Raw genomic sequence first — 21,718 nt, forward strand, 5'->3', positions numbered from 1 at the left:
CAGAGTTAATGGTCTGACTGATAATTAGAGGAACCCCAGAAAGCATGGCCCCTGGACTCTCTTTCAACCCAGAACTAAAACAATTCCCGAGGCCAGCTCTTCACACAAAGATTGGACTGGACTGTGGGACATAAAATGATACTTGTGAAGAGTGTGCTTCTTAGCTCAAGTAGATACGTGAGACTAAATGGGCAGCTTCTGTCCAGAGGTGAGCTGAGAAGGCAGAGAGGGTCAGGAGCTGGTTGGATGGACACAGGAGATCAGGGGTAGAAAGGAGGAGTGTGTTGTCACAGTACAGGGAGAGCAGTTAGGGTCAGATAACAACGTATGTATAAATTTTTGTATGAGAGACTAACTTGAATTGTAAACTTTCACTTAAACTACCACAATAAAAATTAAACAATAATACTATGTGTTATGATAGATGCTAAGGAGAAAAAGTAAAGTAGGAAAGGAGAGTTATTAAATATTAAGTTGCGGGGGAGGTGAAATTTTAAATAGGTGGTCAGAAAAGCCCTCATTGAGGTGATTTCTGAATGAAGACTAGTAAGAACCAGTTATGCAGATATCTAGGGGACAAGCATATCAGGCAGAGAGTAAATCAGAGAGAAGAGGGGTAGTCAGAGAGGCAAACTTATCCGGAAGAAGGACTTGTAGGGGCGTATGTAAATCGTGGTAAGGACTGTGGCTTTCACTCTGAGTGAAATGAGAAGCCATTAGGACGTGTTGAACAGAGAAATGACATTGCATTTTAATAAGCGCTCCCTGGTTGCTGGTTGAAAATAAACTTCAGTAGGGGGCGATAGGTATGGAGAGCTAAGGGAAGAAGAAGCAGGGAGACCAGTTAGGAAGCTGTTGGCAATAATGAAAACAAGAAATATAGAGGAGTTTCTGTTTGCTAGGTATTGTGCTAGGTGCTGGAGATACAGAGGAGATTGAGGCCTTCCTCCTAACAAGGAGCTCACAGTCTAATGACATAATGCCCTTCATGCCTTCATTTAGCAGTCTTTCATTGAGCACCTATTATATGCTAGACAAGTAGTAGGCACTTTGCTTATTTAGGTCTTGGAACACTTCCTGAAGATGTTGACCCTTGAGCTGAGTTTTGAGAAACAATAGATAACAAGGGAGAGAACTGAAATGTTAAGAAAATGGAAAGCATATATAAAATGCCAAGACAAGAGAACTCGATATATTCAGAGAACAAGTATTTCTTTATAGCTTACACAGAAGTGGCAGAGACCAGTTGAGAAGTTTATTGAAGTAATCCAGCATCTGGACCAAGTAGCATTTATTAATATTATGTTAATAACTTAATGAAAACCCACTATGACAAGATACTCTTGTAAGTACTGGAGTTATGGTCCTTGACCTTGACCTCATTGAACTTGGAATTCGTAACAATAAGGATAGGCGATTGTTGATTGTTTGTTTGTTTTTTAGGAAGATAAAATTGATAAGATTTGATAACTAATTGAATATGGAGAGTGAGGAAGGGAGAACCTTTGTGATTTGAACTTTCTGTTTTGGTTGACTAGATGGTTAGTGATGACCTAGAGAATACAGGAGGAGAATCAGGTTTTGGTGCAGATGGTGACCAACTTCGGAAACCTTAAATTTGAGGTACAAGTGGAATGTCTAGTAGTCAATTGAAACTATGGATCTAGAGCCCAGGCGATCTGGAAGACATATAGGTGGTAATTCTAATGCAGAGGAGCCCTGGTGACGTAATGGTTAGCGGTTGGCTGCTAACCAAAAGGCCACTGGTTCGAACCTACCAGCTGCTCCATGGGAAAAAAGACCTGGCAATCTGCTCCCATAGAGATTTACAGCCTAGGAAACCCTGTGAGGCAGTTCTGCTCTGTCACATAGGGCCGTTATGAGTCGGAATCAACTCAACAGCACATGACAACAATTCTTAATGTGGGTGATCACCCAAGGAATGTGTAAAGTGTTAAGAAAGCCATAAAAAAAAACTTTGGGGACTGCCAACACTTACAGGATTATTGAAAGAAGAAGAACCTATGAGGAAGACTTGAAGGCACAGTCAGAGAAATAGAAACAAAACCAGAAGTTACTGTCACTGCAGCAGACAAGAGGATTTCAAAAGAGAAAGGAAGGATCCACAGTGTATATGTAGAGAGATCAGGTAAAATGAGGAGCAAAATGCGTGTTCATTGGATTTGGCAACCATTGATTGAAAGCACATTTCTTGGAGTGGGAAGAATCAAAGCCAAATTATAGTGAGTTGAGGAACTGGGAGAGGGAGAGTGTAGGAAATTTCAAATAGGTCTGTGAAGGAAATTGATTTTTCATTATAGAAGCTTTTTTTGTTTTATGCTTTGTTTAATAAGCAGTCTAAGGATCTGTGTTCTAAAACAGTGTTTGTTGGGGTGATGGTAGTGTAAGGATAGTGATAGTCTATAACATACTTATTTGAAGTTCAAGGTTTCTCTAGGAGTCATGGTGGGATTGATAGCTGCCATGGATATACCACAGGAACACTGGTGGTCCAGTGTGTGCCTGAAATCTACCACACATGTAGAGTATTGTTTTCTCTGTATCCACTCCACTGACAGACAGTTAGGAACTGAGCAAGATATATGTGACTAAAACAACAATGAGAATATTATTAGAGTTACCAAAAAAAAATCTTTTTCCTAGGGTCTCCTTATAGACTAGAGGTGAAAACTTTGTAAACTATAACAAAGAATTTGGTTATTGTGACAACCTGAAAATGTAATTTCTTTATGATTTTGAATTAAATTGGAAATTATTATGTGGTCTTTTGTTTCAGATATTTTCCAAGTATGGCAAAGTTGTAAAGTAAGTATTCACATTGAATTTTGGAACTTCATTTAAAAATTTATCTGAATTTGCCTGTCTGATATTTTTTAAAATGGAAATTGATTTACTATTTTTTTTGTTATAAAACAGATACTTGATATAACGAAGAAAATAAAAATACTACTGTTAACATTGTTAGGTATTGCAGATGTTTTTCTATGTTCATAAACACACGTAGACAATTTTTTTAAAAGACTATACGTTGTCTTCTTTTAACTTGACATATCATGAATATCTTTCCAGGTACGACAAAGAAACATCCTCATTTTTAATGATTTCATGGTATTTCATTATATAGCATGAAAAATGTAAACTTCTGTAATTTTTTACAATATTGCTAAGAACTATAACAAATTCTGTTATTCAGTATAAGACATAAATTAAAGTCTCTGATTAAACAAATATCTTGATTACTCGAAAGTGTTATAAAATATACTAAAAGTGGGTTAGCGTTTGCAAAACAAGTAGAATGTAAAACCAAATATTTCAATATATATGACATGCAAAATGCTTACGAGACCGATAAATAAATAGAAAACATATTCTCTGCCTTCATAGAAAACTTAAGAGTTGGAAATACTAGAAACATACAGAAATGGTAATGAATGATAATATCCATTATTTAAGAAGGAATAAAAGGAACTTGAGATTCTCATATTTAATTCACTATTTTATAATAAATCAGAAATGTATTATGGGGCACAGAAGTAAAAGCAAAATTCTGTCAGTCTATATTATAACCAATACTTTATGACACATTCGGGTATATATTTAAAATCCCAAGAATTTAGAGCATATTTATCTTGGCTAGTTATTTTTATTCTAGCTTTCCATGAATTAATTTTAAACAGTTGAAATTCATTTGCATCTTGAGATGTTTAATGTCTTTTAAACTACTTCTCTACTTAAAATCATCAAAAATGCTTCTGGGTTAGTTTTTGGGTCTTCAGAATTTCCAGCAATAGTCATCATCAATTAAAACACTAGTGATGATGATATCTAACACTTAATAAGCCCATATTACATGCTAGGCATTTTTCTAATTTTAAATATATTTCCTCCTTTAATTCTCCCAACTACCTTATAAAGTAGGTGCTGTAATTATCCTGATGTTATAGGTGAAGAAACTGAGGCACACGGTAAACCTAAGGTCATATTGTTGGTGGTGGAGACAAGATTTGAATCCAACAGTCTGCTTTAGACTAAAATGGTGCAGATGAAAAGGTAGAGATGGTCAGGTTTGAGAGATTGTTAGAAAGTAAGATGTGTAATACTTAGTGATATACTTACTTTGTAAATGGGAGTTGGGTGAAGGAGATGGAAGTGTTATGAATGATACCCATATTTTGAGAATAGTGTGGCACAGTGGTTAAGATCTCAACTGCTGACCAAAAGGTCGGCAGTTAGAATCCACTATCTGCTCCTTGGAAAACCTGTAGGGCAGTTCTACTCTGTCTTATAGGGTCACTATTAGTCAGAATCGACTCAACGGCAACGGGTTTTTTTACGCATCAGGTTATGTACTTAATGTTTCATTAAATGCATACGTCATATACCTTATATCAAGAAATGGTGCCACCATCTACCTCTTTTCCCATGCCAGTCATCCTAGATTTATCCTTTAAATTCTTATTGTAATTTTTTTTTTTTTCTGTGTTACCAAGCAGGCAGCACTTATCTCTACTGAAGAATTGTATTGTAATTGGTTTTTAGGTCTGTCTCCCTCAGTAGATGTGTAAGCTTTTTCTAGAGGGTTAAGAACCCTGTCTTATTCAAGCAGCTAACAGACACATGAGGAAATGCCTGCGATCTCTAGCCATTAGAGAAATGCAGATCAAAACCACAGTGAGAGACCATCTCACCCCAACATTATTGGCACTAATAAAAAAAAAAGAAGCAAGTGTGTAAGGAAATCATTTATGATAGAACCTGCTTCCAATATGTAGAATGTCCCACATTTCAGGAACCAGTTACAGAACAGAAATATTCTGTATTTATAGTTTCTGCAATTTCAGACCACAAACTGAACTGTATATTAAATAAAATTTTTATATGGCAACTTAAAAAACCCGTCTTCCTGCCTCTGTCTTACGGGTGCTTAGTGCCTGGCCTTGAGGATGACAGAGTAATGGAATGACCAAATGAATGAAAAAACAGATGCACTCTTTTGACAAACTAGGTCACTGAGTGGCATAGATGGTTTGCATGGAGCCCTGATGGTAGAATGGTTAAGTGCTCAGCTGCCAACCAAAAGGTCGGGTTCAGACCCACCAGCTGCTTTGTGGGAGAAAAGACCTGGTAATCTGCTCCCGTAAAGATTAAAGCCTAGGAAACCCTAGGAAACCCTACGGGGCAGTTCTGCTCTGTCCTGTGGGGTCACTATGAATCAGAATCGACTCAACGGCACATAACAACAACAACACTAACCTAAAGGTTGACAGTTCAAACCCACCCAGCAGCACCATGGAAGAAGGGCCTGGGGATCTGCTTCTATAAAGATTATAGCCAAGAAAACCCTATGGAGCAGTTCTACTTTGTAACCTCTACGAGGTTGCCATGAGTCAGAATCAACTCCATGGCAGTGGGTTTGGTGGTGGTGTTTTGTTTTGTTTTGAGAAACTACTTTTCCCATTTATATCTAGCTTTTTAACATATTAAGCTGGGCATATATAGATTACAAAGACAGCCTTAAAAGAGTTTATATTAAAATAAGAGAGGGGGCATTGTTTATACATAAATAATTTAAGTAGAGTCTAGCAGAAGTTATTTCTGCCTGAGGAGATTAGGAAGCTAACATTTGATGTACACCTTGAAGAATGAGTAAAATTTTAATAGGCAAAGATTGAGAGGCGAAAGAAGATAGAAGCAATGTGAACAGAGGCACCATTTGGGTAATTATAGGCCATGCTACATGAACATTGAGCAGTTTGTTTTGTTTTGTGTCTTTGTTTTTTGTTTTTTTGGGTTTTTTTAAGCAAAAAAATCACTTTATTCTAAAGATCTAGAGATATTACATGGAATCCAAAGGCAGAAGTGCAGTTCATCTCAGGAAGTACTATGGTCAGGGACAGGAAAGCTGCCAGAACTCTTTGGTCTCTTCTAAGCAGTTTATTTTGGCTGGAGCTCAGAATTTGTGAGTGGAGAAGAGTAGTGAAAGATAAAGGAGGTGGGAACCATATCATAGAGGGTCTTGATTGCTGGGCCAAAATAATACGTGGTTGGAAACACCAAAGATTTTTGAAGAAAGGAATTATGTGATTTTATTTATTCCTTATTTAGAAGACTTTTGTACTAGTATATAAGAGAATTAACATCAAGGGAACCAGTAAGAATAGGCTGTTGAAACAGTAATGACACAATAGACAAAAAAAAGTAGCAGGAATGGAAAAGGGGACAGATGAGAGGAATTATAAGCTAAAATGACTTAGAAAGCTAACACTTCTTCTGAAATAGTATTTTAAAAAGGAGGTAGGAAGATTATGATTTCACCCACCCTTCACAAGCATTATGAAGAATTCCAAAAAGTTAAAGCAACTGTTTAATTTGATATTTCTTTCAGTATTTGTTAAAAACTTTCCTGCATCTCCTCAATTCCTCTGGTAGCTTTGAAGCTAACCAGTCTAAATTTGAGCCTTCTTGTCAAGTACTTCACTTTTCCTCTTTCCTTCCAAGCCCAATAACATTTTAGTTGCCTATATAAGGTCACTATGAGTCGGAATTGACTTGACGGCAACAAGTATTGTATTTGATTATTTTTCCCTAAATTATTTCAACTTACGTTTCTATTTTAATGAAATAAGTTATTCCTTAATATGGGTGGCATCTTTTCACCAGTTTCATTCCTATGACTGTATGTGTGCCTAAACCCAAATCTAAATAGAATAATTTTGAAATGTAATTTTGTATAAACTTTATTTTTTCATTCTTACCCTCTTTTCTATTGGAATCCTGTAATTCAGGTTTTAGACAATTATTAATCTTTGTCTCCAATATTGTCACTTTTTTTAACTTAGATAATTTCAGATTTATAGAAAGTTGCAAAAATAGTACAAAGAACATTAAGATACCCTTTATCCAGATTGACCATTTGCTGTATCATTTTCACTCTCTCCAGATGTAAATGTGTCTATGTGTGTGTGTATACATACACAATTTGTTTTTGTGAGTCACTTGAGGACAAGTTACAAACATCATTGCCTTTTACTCCTAAATACTTCAGTGTGTATTTCCTAAAAATAAGAATATTCTCTTCATGTAACCATAGTATGGTTATTAACTTCATAAATTTATATTGATAACAGTACTTTTTTTTTTTAGTTTCTTAAAATGTAGCTGTGTGAATTTATTAATAGTTATTTTAAAATAATAGCTTTATTAATACGAATAATATACTGTCTTTAAAAATTCAAACACACTAGAAAAGTTACTAAAAGAAAGGCAACAAATCATCTTAAATCCCACCACCCAGAAATAAGTAACGTTAATATTTTGGGCACTCTTACAACCATTTCTCTCTTCATATTTAGAAGATAGAAAGATGGATTAACATAAATGATTGTATAGGAATGGGATTACATTATGTATGCTATTATAAAATAAAAAGTTAAAATTAATTGTGTTTTAATTCAACAATTAGAAAAAACAGAAGTGAAACTAAAAAATGAGAACTTGAGATAAATATTTCCTCACCCCAAGATATTAGTTCCTAAAGAAACTTCTAGACTAAGAAAGAGATGGAAACCGTTAAAATGTAGAAGCCATTATATAGCTCTTTCTTTCATGCTTCAGTTTTTAATTTTGTGGACAGAATTCAGTCACATGTTACATAAGGTGATTAGCACCTTACATTTCCCTCCACGCCTTCTCTCATCCTCCTGATGTTAATTCTTTTATTACTTTTACTTTGGCAGAATTTATAAAGTACACATTATGCTCCATTTATGTTATAGTTCAGTATTTGTTGTTGTTAGGTATTGTCAAATCAGTTCTGACTCATAGTGACCCTATATACAACAGAACGAAACACTGCCCAGTCCTGTGCCGTCCTCACAATCATTATTATGCTTGAGCTCTTTGTTGCAGCCACTGTGTGTCGATCCATCTCTTTGAGAGGGTCTTCCTCTTTTTTGCGACCCGACCCTCTGCTTTACCAAGCGTGATGTCCTTCTCCAGGGACTGATCCCTTCTGATAACATCTCAAAAGTATGTGAGAGGAAGTCTCGTCATCCTTGCTTCTAAGCATTCTGGCTGTACTTCTTTCAAGACAGATTTGTTCGTTCTTCTTCGTGGTATAGTCGATATTTTTCGTCAACACATAGTTCAAAGCCATCAGTTTTTCTTTTGTCTTTCCTTTATCCAGCTCTTAAATATAACAATACTTTCGAATAAATCTATCCATGTCCTGATTTCATCAGTTGACCTAATGATGTCCTTCATAGCATTTTCCCCTTTAGTACAGGCTCTAGTCTAGAGTCAGGTATTGGCTTTAACTGTTTAGCCTCCTTTAATCTGGAACGTTTCCACAGACTTTCTTTGCTTTTTATGACACTGACATTTTTTAAAGAATATATCTCCCCTTTATTTTTCCTCATTTTATGATTTAACATTTGTTGATGATTCTGGCCTGATCCAGTCTTTATCATCATTTTTGCAAAATGATTTTCCAACTCCAGCACTCCTTCATATTCACCAGTCACCCCTCAGCAGTCTGCTATAAGTAAGAGCCTTCCTTTCTTCCTGCTTATTTATTTCTTATGGAGGGGCCCTAGTGGCACAGTGGTTAAGCACTCAGCTGCTAACCAGAAGGTTGGCAGTTTGAACCCACCAGCGGCCCTGCAGGAAAAAAGACCTGGCAATGTGCTCCCATAAAGGTTACAGCCTAGGAAACCCTCTGAGGCTGTTCTACTCTGTCCTATAGGATGGCTATGAGTTGGAATCAACTTGATGGCACACAATAACAACATTTATTATCATATGAATGATTGGAATGCCTACTTTTTTCTGTGGTTTATAATTCATTACTTAATTATTTTGGTGCTCAAATTTTCGTAGATTTGGCTACTTGTAGCTCCTTTAAGCTGGCTCTGTGTTCTTGTGACATGTCCCATTTTCCCCGCCCCCTCCAAGCTCTTATTTTCTGGAATAACAAGATGTTCTAAGCTCATCTTGTACCTACCCAGCCCCAGACCTAGAATCAGCCATTTCTTCAAGGAGCCCTGTTGAACATTATTGTTTAAACTATGTTTGATGCATATAGTGAGCAAGAGTCTCAAAGACTAAGAATGGTTAAGAGGTCAGGAGAAAAAGCATACTCTGTGTTCTGCTGTCCCCATCCCTATCACTCAGGTATGTTGGATGGTATGGCTAAGAACCACTGAACCGGAAATTCTTTAAAAGAAAAGAACATTAGTAATATAATTAGAGTCTAAAACCTAAAGAAGTAAAACAATTTAAGTAATCCATTGTACTTTTTGTCTAGAAAGGAATACCTCAGTTTTTTGGGATTTTTGTTTTTTGCAAGATGAGGGAGTTAGTATAGAAGAGGGATCATGCTTATTCTTCAAGATTCCACTGTCTCTGTGATCTCTTTACCTCATCCTTCTACTTTCTGATTATTCCTTCTATTAATATTTGATTTATCTGATACTGCTTATCATAGCTGTGCTCACTTGTGTTATATCAATATCAGATTTGCTCATTTTCATTCTTCTTGATGTCCCATGACTAAAGAGATAGCTGATTTGTCGAATGAATTTATTTCTCTTACTTCATAAATTTTTTATTGTGTAACTATTTTTTTAAAGCTTGAGTTTCCTAAGGATTTATTAATACTGTTTGTTTATTGCTGCCTCTTTTTTAACTATTTGTTTATACTTTAAGGGTTACTATAATGAAAGATAAAGATACCAGGAAGAGTAAAGGGGTTGCATTTATTTTATTTTTGGATAAAGAATCTGCACAAAACTGTACCAGGGCAATAAACAACAAACAGGTAAGCCATTTATTCCCAAAATTTTAACCCCAAAGCCTTTGTGCTCCCTCAGGCCAAAAACGTACAGATGCAGAGGGCAATAAGATTGACGGATAGCAGTAGATTTTGAGGGTATCTAGATTAGTGAATACAAAAGATACCAGAACTGTATTGGGTTCCCAAAACATTGGTAGAATCCAAGAAATTACTACAGGATAGAATTTGTCACACGTAAGTAGGCCTGGTGGAACAGTGGTTAACCAGTTGGCTACTGACTGGACAGTCGGTGGTTCAGACCCATTGGGAGAAAGATATGACAGTGTGCTCCATAAAGATTACAGCCTTGGAAACCCTATGGGGCAGTTCTACTCTTCCTGTTGGGGTTGCTGTGAGTCAGAATCAACTTGATGGCAGTGGTTTTTTTTTTTGGTTTTAAGTAGGCAACCACCAAAATAAGCAAAAATATAAAATGGAATTAAAGATTTAAGGAAATGGGATCAAATAACTGTAAGGTTTCTGTGAAATACATCCTTCATTTACGTTTTTCTTTGGTTTAGTTATTTGGTAGAATGATAAAAGCAAGCATTGCTATCGACAATGGAAGAGCAGCTGAGTTCATCCGAAGGCGACACTACTTTGATAAATCTAAGTGTTATGAATGTGGGGTGAGTAAACCTAAAACTTAATGGAATTTTTCATGTCTTTAACAAAACTCAGGGCTTTAGACACAGTTTCTGCAACATTTATGATATTACCATTTAGGATATTTTTATTTTAGTCTTTTATTTGTGCTCACCAAAACTTCTGACTGGCTAAAATTGGGTTATGAAAGTTGTTTTACTTAGGGATTCTGGGCACATCTAAGTAAACGCAATTGAAATGTAGTGTGTGAAGATCACCTGCGTTGGATAATATAGTGCACTATTTTCTCTGGCTTCTAAGTTTTTGAAAAATGTTAGGTTAAAAAGTTTTTGACTAATTATTTACATGTTTGCATACTTAGCACTAAAACAGTCAGATATCATTGTCTTGAAAGATTTCAGCAACTCATAAATTTTTGTTTTAATAGTATACTGCCTGTTTCTGAACATCTTACCAATGTTAAAGCATTGGCATTCAGTACAAACATTATCATATGAATCATTATCTATGGGGTATTGTCTTGGAAAGTTTTTGGTTTTCCCTATTAGTGCTGTTAATGTTTTGTGACTGAACTGTCCCCAAATTTTCTTATCTAGTTTTCATCATCATTTATCCTATCCATTTAAAATTTGGGTGATGGGAAGAGATACAAAGCCACAGAACAATTTTGCACATGGCCCATAATGGTATCAGGAGAACTTCAGTCTGGATCTTATTGCTATCAGTTTCCAAAATGACTATGAAATATTTAAGAAGCAGAGCCCAGAGGTATTAATGGGGAGCTGGGGAGAGGATTGCTGAAAGACATCGTGCTGGCTACAAAACCAAGTAGAGGATACAAGGAAATGGGTTGGGTCCTTTCCCCCACTATCACCCCTTGCCCTCCAAGAAAGGTAAGACAGATGGACGGATGGACAGACGGATGGATAGAGTGAGGAAGCAAGAACCTGGGTACCTAGTAGTTGTCAATTCTTGTGATTCTGAAACCTCTCAAGTAAATGTTACAGGAACTGTGTCCTAAGTCCTGAGTTTTGTTTTAAAAAAAGGAGGGAGGGGATACTTACGGTCAGATTAGTATGTATCTTCATATTCGCAGTAAATATTATCTGAGAAATGGATGAATCTGTTAATCTGTTCATTTTGGTTTATGGATCCATAGATTTGTTGTATTATACTGTGTATTTCTGTATTTCTTTAAGTTTCCCCCCCCAAAAAAATTGATTTTTCCCAAGGTTATTTTACTATTAAAGCCCTTTTTTTAATGGGGTATGTTAACATTTTTTGGTATACCATTATTCCAGAAAGCAAGTTTAGAAAATGCTTCTCCAAGTACATTCTCTCTACCAGGCCCCTGAATGTGACAGTTCATCCATAGTAGCACCTTTTAGGTTCAGCCATGTTTTCCCAAGTATACAAAGTACACAGTCTATTTGATGCTTTGTCAGATATGCTTGAAAAGCATAATTTTTTTTCTCTTCTGTTGTTCTGATTTTGGCTTGGTCTCTCCCCATACCCCCACTCTCACATATTACCTCTTAAATGTATTTTTAGTGAGCTAACGTATGGATTATAGTTCAGAGTAATTAGGGTTTACAACTCAAACAATATTATGGCCCATTATGAATAAAAGTCTAGCCCAGCTATGCAAGCCACATATGTAATTTTAATTTTCCTAGTAGCCACATTAAGAAAAAACAAACAGGTGAAAATTAATTTTAATATCTTTTATTTAACCCAGTATATCTAAAACATTATCGTTTGAATATATAATCAGTATTTTAAAAAGTATTAAGATATTTTACTTTTTCTTTTTGTCTTCAAAATCCAATGTGTATTTTACCCTTACTGTGTATATCAATTCAGACTAGTCACATTTCAAGTCGTCAGTCTCCACATGTGGCTAGTGGCTACCATAATTGGACATTGCAGGTCTAGTTCATTGATATGAAAGGAACAAAATGAAATTAATTAGTAGGAAAAGTGAGGAAGACCTAAAATTTTCCATTTGTTTTTAAAAGTGTAATTAACAGGAATAGGTTTATCTACATTTTATCAAATAATAACTTAAAATTTTTGCATTTAAGGTAGATGGTCCATTTAAATTTTGAATTGTTTTTATCAGACCCTGAATCTTGAGATTTAAAGTGTTTGAGGGAAGAATACTTCTTTTACGTTTTTAGTGAAACTTCTGAATACTAAAGTAATGGGTTTTATTATTAATCTCTTTGTAGATTCCCAGTGTGACAGTATTCTTTGTTAAATTCTAAAATGTTTTAGTCTTAGGGTACCAGGCAAGTTTCTGTTAATAACAACCACAAATTTAGTATTGTTTTTTCCTTTTTTCATGGGAAACAAAAGGAAAATGGTCACTTAAGTTATGCCTGTCCTAAAAATATGCTTGGAGAACGTGAACCTCCAAAGAAGAAGGAGAAAAAGAAAAAAAAGAAAATCTCTGAACCAGAAGAACAAATGTATGTATATCAACTCTTACCGAATACAGTATTATGTTGCGTCTGTCTTCTGAAGTTGAGAGCGTTCTTTTTTTTAATTATTTAGTGAGGAAGTAGAAGAAAGTGACAATGAAGGGGAAGATCCTGCTCTTGACAGTCTAAGTCAAGCCATAGCTTTCCAGGTACTAAATATTTCCTTTGAAACAGACCATGCCATAGCTGCCTTGAGTTAATAGTTTTATGTTCCTTGCATACTTTGTTGATAATCTCCTCATGGCAACCCTTGTCTTTTCACTTCACCGGCTAAACTTTCAGAAACAGGCTATTATTTATCCAAGATCATCAGACAAGTGTGATGGAAAAGTTCCCATTGGTTCTTTCTAGATTTTAAGGGCCCAGTAATACCTTTAATGTCTTAAACTGTTTTCATAATGGAATTGAGCGAAACTATTTGATTGAAGTGAGGTTAGCCAATAGAAAAGATAATTTAAGTGAAAGGCATTTTTAAAAAAGAAAAACTTCAAAACAAAACCAAAAACAGAGTTTTGACCATTGAAGGACCTGATACAAATATATGAAGCATGTTTTGGAAAAGGATATACAATCTCCTAATTTTATGTAGCCAGTTATTTTGTGTTGACATCATAAAAGCGTATGTCAATTTATTTTTCCTTTTAATTAACTAGTGTCTTATCGCATATAACATTTCCCACCTCTAGCAGGAGTGGCAGGTAGGTTTTATCTCAGGTGCCTGTTAATTAGCAAACAGTGACTGAAATCATTTTGAGTAATATTGTGAGACTGGGATAGAACTTGGCAAAGAAAAAACATCAGCACCTGATGGACTAGAATTGTTTCAGGGGCATGAGAGGGTGAGGAGTCATGGCAGTTGTGGTATGTTTTTGCCATGTTTTAAAGTAATATACCAGAAACAATAGTAAACAGTTTCCTGGTTTTTTGTTGTTGTCCGAATCACATTACAGCAAGCCAAAATTGAAGAAGAAGAAAAAAAATGGAAACCCAGTTCAGGGAACCCATCAACATCAGATGATTCAAGACGCCCACGGATAAAGAAAAGCACATATTTCAGTGACGAGGAGGAACTTAGTGATTAAAATTAATATCATGTAAATATCATTAAAATTAACAAAAAATCTTGGAGTACAAAGTTCATTTGGGGACTAAAGATTACTTTTGGAACTTTCAGCATAAGAACACTTGTTACCAAATAGTTTTTTACTATAAAATAGTTCATAGGAAATTGAAAAATAATTTTAAAATATCATGTTTTTATCTTACCTTAGCAGAGTAATAAAAACCAAGAATTCGTTGATAACCATTAATTCTGAAAACAGCAAATTTTAATAAGAAAACTTAATGTTATTTTGGTAATGTTAGTGTCATCCCAAGAAAGAAAGCAGATATTACAAAGGTTTATTTGGGAGGTTCATTATAAAAGCTGTATTCACATCTGATTGGTTTACATGAGTACTTTTGAAATAACCTTAATCTTTAAAACAAAAACTTCCTAAAAGCTGAAAAAAAATGAATGATTTATTATTAAATGTTAATAAAATTTTCAAGAGAATTTTGTTGTTAAATATGGGCATTTTGTCTTCTTCTTTTAGCTTTATCGCAATCTGGATAAATTATAAGTACCCATAAAATATAAAGTAAAATGTGTAACTCTGAAAGGCTTATAACCAAACACAGCAGTTTTCCGTCTGCACTGCCTTACTGCCCAATTCTATTCCCCAGAAGCAACTACTCGTAACTTCTTCAACTGTTTCATTACATACATATTGCTAAATAATATACATATATTTCTATTAATTCATTACCTAATATATTTTTAATTGACTTTGAGGCCATAAAGGAGAATTTTTCTTCCATCTCTTATACTCCTCTTATACTCTCTTCCATCTTCCCAATATGATCATGTTAAATTTTTTGGTTAAACCTATATTTGTTGTTTTTGTTTTTATGACCATATAAACACTCTTCGCTCCTGACCCAAGGAGCGTGCTATGATTACATTTTTCCTAAAGTAATAATTGCCTCGTTTTTGCATGTGTTTGTTTTATAACTAAGTTGTTTCATACTTTTTGACAATAGTTACATGGGAATAGGATAATGGAGTCTTTAATTTTCTACTTTGTATGTTTTTATACTGTTCAAATGTTTTATAAAAAGAACATCCATTTATTACTTTTTGTATACTAAAAGATTTGTCACAAAATATATAAAAGTTTATAGAAATACCTAAATACACAGACAGTAGTAGAAAATGGGCTCATGGCATAAACAATATACAGAAATAAAATTGAAATGATAAACATGAAAAATACTCTTTCTCATTAGTTAATTAAATAAATTATAACCAGTGAAACATTATTTTGTACCTAATTTTAGAAAAAAAAAGGAAACATACTTTATTGTTGATGAGAGTGAGGTAAAGTACTTGTGGTATTGTAAATTGGCACATTTCTGAAGGGTAATCTAACAATAAGTATCAAATACTAAATTTGTTCTGTTCTTTAAAAACAAATTACATTCTGTTTTATTTTAAGGTTCTAATAGGAAATATACCCATTTATGTACAAAGATAAATATTGTTTTTAAAACTCAAAAGATGGCAATAATGCCAGCAACAAAATACTTAAAGCATGATACATCCAGAATGATAGAGGATTAGGAAGCATTGAAATGGTATTTTTAAAGAATTTTATATGATGTGGAACAGCATTCTGTATATAATGTTAAGTTCAAAATACTTGCTATATATGGGTACACATATGGATAGAAAAACAAAAGCCCACTACTAAGGTAATGCATAGTGGTTAAGAGTATAGTTTCTATTGGCAGACAAACCTAGGTTCCTGTGGCTATGTTGCCACTTAGCAGCTGTTGGCACGAAGTAATTTACTTGACCTGAGTTATTGGAAAAATAAAAAGGTACAAACATCATTGACTGGAAGTACTGTGTAAAGAGCAGTTAGACCACCAAACGCACCCTTCCCCGTCTTTCTGAACCATGACAACTGCAGTCTCTTTCCCCTCCCTATTGTCCAGAATACCATCAGATAACCTTGTTCACCTCAGGCAGGAGATTGACGGGAAAGACAATAAATCATTAATAAGCTAATTAAATACTAAACCATGAGTGAAAAAAGTCTGTCACCAAGGCAAATCATTATGAAGTTTCACAACACCAACAACAAAACACAAAAACCTAAAAGCTTCTAGGGGTAAGGTGGGAAACAGGTCAGAAACGATCAGTTACAAGAAAAGCATTAGACTTCTCAACAGCAAAATGGGAAGCTGGAAGACAATAGGGTAACTGCTTCAGAATACTGAGGTAAAATGATTTTTACCCACAGTTCTATACCTAGCCAAGCTACCAATCCATTGTGAGGGTTTAAAAAAGTTTTAGTTGTTCAAAGACTCAAAAGTTACATATCCTTTAATATCTTTTCTCAAAAAGGTACTAGAAGATATGTTCTACTAAAACCAAAAAAAGGAGGACAAGTGACCTAGGAAACAGGGATCTAACACACAATTCACAGGATAAATGCAAGAGATATCTGAGGGGATGAACTATCAGTTTAGCGATCTAGCAGCTCTGAGGAAATGGGAGAATAGCGGAAGCTATGGGAATCATGCTAAGGCATTGTCTCTCAGTACCACAGTTACGGATGAACCGTCAAAGACAACACCATCCTCAGTGACCACCACCCCCTTCCAAGCACTCCCTGCCACATCATCCTTGTCTGTCTGGCATGGCTGTGTTTGTGGCGAGCCTCAGAAATACTCTTCTTAGTGCAACTGTCTAGGCTAGAGCAGTGTATTTATTGAATTCCATTTTTAAAACGAGAAGTAATATCTGATTTTTCAAGGGGTAAAAAAAAGATATACATGTGGATTAGGGGAGAGAACTTTCTAAGCAGAGTGGTAGTTAGCAAAAATAAAGGTCAGAAATGTGATCTTTATAAGTTACATGTGCCTAGAGGTGTGAGGGGTTCAGTGAACAGTTTGGTTTACTTGGAACATAGGAAGCACAAGGATAGAAGTGGGAAATATGAAGGAGATGTAAGGAGTGACCAAGTTATCTATAGCCCTTCATAGTGGAAATTCTCATAATAAACTTGTCAGATAAAATTATCCCATTTATTATTGATGGAAAGTGAGGGTTAGAATCTTAGAAACTAAAAGGAGTTCACAAAGATGAAATTAGTAAAACCACAATTTGATCAGATCTGTGGCTGTATGCTCTTTCCACTATGAAGGGCTGTAGATAACTCAGGGTCACTCCTTACATCTCTTTCTTTCATATTCCCCACTTCTATCCTTGTGCTTCCTATGTTCCAAGTAAACCAAACTGTTCACTGAACCCCTCACACATCTAGGCACATGTGACCTATAAAGATCACATTTCTGACCTTTATTTTGCTAACTCTACCCCTCTGCTTAGAATGTTCTCTCCCCTAATCCACACGTATATCTCTTTTTCCCCCTCTCAAAAGTGAGAACAAATATGTAAACTTCATAGAGCCACAGACATACCTATCTTATTTACAGAGTTCCTGACATATAGTAAGTACTCCATAAATGGTAATTTCCTACCTACTTTCTGTCAGTTATTTAGAGTTGCCTATATTGTAACTGGAGCCCTGGCAATGAAGTGGTTAAATGCTACGACTACTAACCAGAAGTTGTGTGTCTTAGGCTGGGTTCTCTAGAGAGGCAAAACCAGTAAAGTGTATAAATATTTATAGAGAGAAATATTATATCAAGGAAATGGCTCACTCAATTGTAGAGGCTGGAACATCCCAAGTCTGTGGATCAAGTAGAGGCTTCTCTTGATTCATATAGCTGCAGGGCCTGGCAAGCCCAGGATCGGCAGGTTATAGAGCAGGGCTCTTGTTCACAGGCTGTGAAAGTCAACAAATCCCAAGATTGGTAGGCAAGACTGCAAGGCTTCTCCTGATTCATGTAGCTGCAGGGGCTGGTGAACCCAAGATCGGCAGGTCGGAGAGCAGGGCTCTTGCACACAGGCCGTGAAGACCCATGAATCCCAAGATCAGCAGATAAGCTGCTAGCTCAAGTCCCAAGAACCAGAGGTCAGACAAACAGGAGGCAACTGCAGGATCCAGAGCAGGCAAAAGCCAGAACATCCACTTATATTCAGATGCAGGCCACAGGCCCAAGGAAACTCCCTTTCAACTGATTGGCTACTGACAGCAGATCCCATCATGGGGGTGATCACATATAAACACTGAGAATCACAGCCCAGCCAAGTTGACACACAATCTTAAGCATCACAGTCAGCAGTTCAAATCCACCAGCTGCTCCTTAGAAACTCTATGGGGCAGTTATACTCTGTCTTATAGGGTTGCTATGCATCAGAATTGACTCAATGGCAATGGGTTTGGTTTAGGATATTGTAATTGAAAATATTAGAATATTCATAGGTAAACGTCATCCTCATAAAATGTTTGATAAAGATTTACTACCCAGGAGAAATGACAGAAAATATATATGCAGCTAATGATACCATGTGTTTATAAGGTGCCAGTTTGGGCTCCTTATGCCTCCGGATCAACAGGCAAAGAAGGGAGTTACCATACTGGCTGGTGTGATTGATCATGATTACCAAGAGGAAATCAGATTGATATTACATAATGGAGGCAAAGAAGAGTATCTCTGGAATGCAGGAGATCCCTTATGGTGTCTCTTAGTACCATCATGCCCTGTGATTAAAGTCAACAGAAAACTACAGCAACCCAATTCCGACATGACTACTAATGGCCCAGAACCTTCTGGAATGAAGGTTTGGTTCACCCCACCAGGCAAAGTACCACAACCAGCTGAGGTGCTTCCTGAGGGCAAAGGGAATACAGAATGGGTGGTGGAAGAAGGTAGTTCTAAATACCAGTTACGACCACGTGAGCAGTTGCAGAAATGAGGACTGCAATTGTTAGGAGTATTTCTGCCTTGTATGTGTGCATCAAATATTTTCATTCTCTTCACTTATAAAATATAAGATGTAAACAGGGCTAATGCATTTTTGGTTGCATTTGTGTTACTTGTATCATGTTAGGTGCAAGTATGACTATAATTGTCTTTATTCAGAGATTATGTATGGTTTAAGGAGATGTGTACAGGTGCCAAGTTGACAAGGGGTGGACTATTATCATTAGGGTTGTGTGTCAACTTAGCTAGGCCATGATTCTCAGTGGTTTGTCAGTTATGATGTAGTTTGGCAGTCGTATAATGATGTGATCACCTCCATGATGAGATCTGCTGTGAGTAGCCAATCAGTTGAAAGGGAGTTTCCTTGGGGTGCGGCCTGCATCAAACATAAGTGGACACTCTGGCAAGGTTGGTGGGCTTTTGCTCCCACTGGATATTGCAGCTGGCTCCTGTTTGTCTGACCTCCAGTTCATGAGACTTGAGCTAGTAGCTTACCTGCTATCTTGCCTGCCGATCTTTGGATTTGTTGGTCTTCACAGTCTGTAAGCCAGAGCCCTGCTGTCTGACTTGCCAGCCTTGGGTTTGCCAGCCCTTGCAGCTACATGAATCAGGAGAAGCCTCCAGCCTGACCCACGTTCCAGCCTCTTCAACTGCGTGAGCTATTTCCTTAATATAAATCTCTCTATATATTTGTACACTTTACTGGTTTTGCTTCTCCAGAGAACTCAGCCTAAGACATAAGGTTTTTATATTGAATGTTTCCTCATTTTATGTCAACACTAAGATATATACATAAAACCTTTGAAATGTTTCCACATAGATTTTCAAGGAGCCGTGATGGCGCAATGGTTAAGCACTTGGCTGCTAATTGAAAGCTTTGTAGTTCAAAGCCACCCAGTGGCTCCAAGGAAGATACAGATTACAGCCTAGAAAACCCTATGGGGCAGTTCTACTCTGTCACATGGGGTCACTGTGAGTTGAAAATCAATGGCACCTAACACAAGAGGAAATGATGTTTCTTCAAGCATGACAATGCCTATTCCCACTCCTACACTTTTTTGTCCTTGTATTACCAATATTACTGTTGTCAGAAACTTCTTAGCTTCTCAGAGTGAGTGATGATACAATCCCTCCCAATCAGATTTTTCTGAATTTCGATGTATGCCTGAAGGCATTGATCATAATCAGAATCTCAAGATTTTTCTGTGTTGGTTGCGATCTTTTTTACTTATCTGAGTAGGTTTTAAATTAGTAGCAAACTATTTTGAAAAGCCCCTGAAAATAATTGTCAGTGTTTCTGAACTCAAAACTATTCAACAGAATATATATAATCCGGGAAATTTTGCTATAGACAAATTTCTGTTAACCAAATACCAGTTTCTCTCTAATTCCATTATAAAACTTTAGATGTTCAAAGTAATGTGAAGTTATAGAAGTCCTAGTTTTGAGCCACAGCCCTGCCACTAGCCTATAACACATTCTTGTAAAGGTTGCCTGACCGATCTGGGTCCCAGTTACTTTATTTGTAAAATAAGAATGTTGTTGTTGCTGTGGCTGTCGAGTCAATTCCAATGCATGACGACTCCATGTGTGCAGAATAGAACTGCTCCATAGGGTTTTCAAGACTGTGAGCTTTCTCAAGCAGATCACCAGGTGTGTCTGCAGAGGAGCCTTTGGGTGGGCTCAAACTACAAATCTTTCAGCTAGTGGTCAAGCACTTAACTGCACCACCCAGGGACTCCTGAAAATAGGAATACAGGTCCACAATCCTATACTCATAATTCCAAACTCCAAAAAACTCTCAAAACCAAAAGTTGATTTCAAAATTTACATAAACTCATTTGGTGGCAAACCTGACCTGAACTGATGTGAGATGATTGATAGTCCTTATATATTTCACTTAGTGTGAATATTCATATATTTTGCTAAAAAATATTAATTATTATTATAATGGGTGTGTTACAAAGTCCTTGGGTAGTGTACATGGTTAACACATTTGGCTGCTAATGAAAAGGTTGGAAGTTCGAGTCCACCCAGAGGGGCCTTGGAAGAAAGGCCTGGTGAGCTACATCCAAAAAATCAGCCACTGAAAACCCTATGGAGCACAATTCTACTCTGACATACACGGGGTCTCCATAAGTTAGAGTCAAGACGAGAGCAACTGTTTTTTTATACTATATAGGACATTTATATCATATTAGCTTTCTAAAATCTGAAAAATTCTGGTTTAAAAAAATCTATCCCATCCACTGGGATGGTTATAATAAAAAATTAAAAAAGAAAACAACAGGTATTGGTGAGGATGAGAAATTAGAACCCTCATCTGTTGCTGGTGGGATCGTAAAATGGTGCAGGCACTGTGGAAAACAGTCTGGCAGTTCCTCAAAAAGTTAAGCATAGTACTGTACTACCATGTTGTTGTTGTGTGCCACTGAATCAATTCCAACTCATAGTGACCCTATAAGACAGAGTAGAACTGCCCCATAGGGTTTCCTAGGCTGTAACCTCTACAGGAGCAGATCACCAGGTCTTTTCTCCCGCAGAGCCACTGGTGGGTTCAAACCACTGTCCTTCTGATTAGCAGCTAAGCATTTAACCATTGTGCCACCAGGGCTCCTACCACACTACCATATGACCCAGCAATTCCACTCCTAGGTATATAGCCAAAAGAGAAAGCAGGAAAACAAGCAGATATATGTACACCAATGTTCATTTTAGCACTATTCATAATAGCCAAAAGGTGGAAACAACCCAAATGTCCATCAGTAGATGAATGGATAAACAAAATGTGGTATGTATATATACATATATATAATGGAATATTACTCAGCCATAA

The 21,718-nt window shown here is 36.3% G+C and overlaps 1 protein-coding gene across 1 annotated transcript in view; it reads left to right on the plus strand.

Annotated features, from left to right (window-relative positions):
- The window catches only part of ZCRB1 (zinc finger CCHC-type and RNA binding motif containing 1), a 20,963-nt gene extending 4,130 nt beyond the window's left edge, over window positions 1-16,833 (plus strand). Inside the window, exons 3-8 of the mRNA XM_004384574.2 lie at window positions 2,798-2,826; window positions 9,727-9,838; window positions 10,375-10,482; window positions 12,818-12,930; window positions 13,016-13,091; window positions 13,893-16,833. Of these exons, the coding sequence (XP_004384631.1) occupies window positions 2,798-2,826; window positions 9,727-9,838; window positions 10,375-10,482; window positions 12,818-12,930; window positions 13,016-13,091; window positions 13,893-14,024 (570 nt within the window). The 3' untranslated portion in view covers window positions 14,025-16,833. The remainder of the gene's footprint in view (window positions 1-2,797; window positions 2,827-9,726; window positions 9,839-10,374; window positions 10,483-12,817; window positions 12,931-13,015; window positions 13,092-13,892) is intronic.
- The last annotated feature ends 4,885 nt before the right edge of the window (window positions 16,834-21,718 follow it).

The sequence above is a fragment of the Trichechus manatus genome, unplaced genomic scaffold (genome assembly GCF_000243295.1).
Source record: "Trichechus manatus latirostris isolate Lorelei unplaced genomic scaffold, TriManLat1.0 scaffold00123, whole genome shotgun sequence".
Classification (NCBI taxonomy): Eukaryota; Metazoa; Chordata; class Mammalia; order Sirenia; family Trichechidae; genus Trichechus; species Trichechus manatus.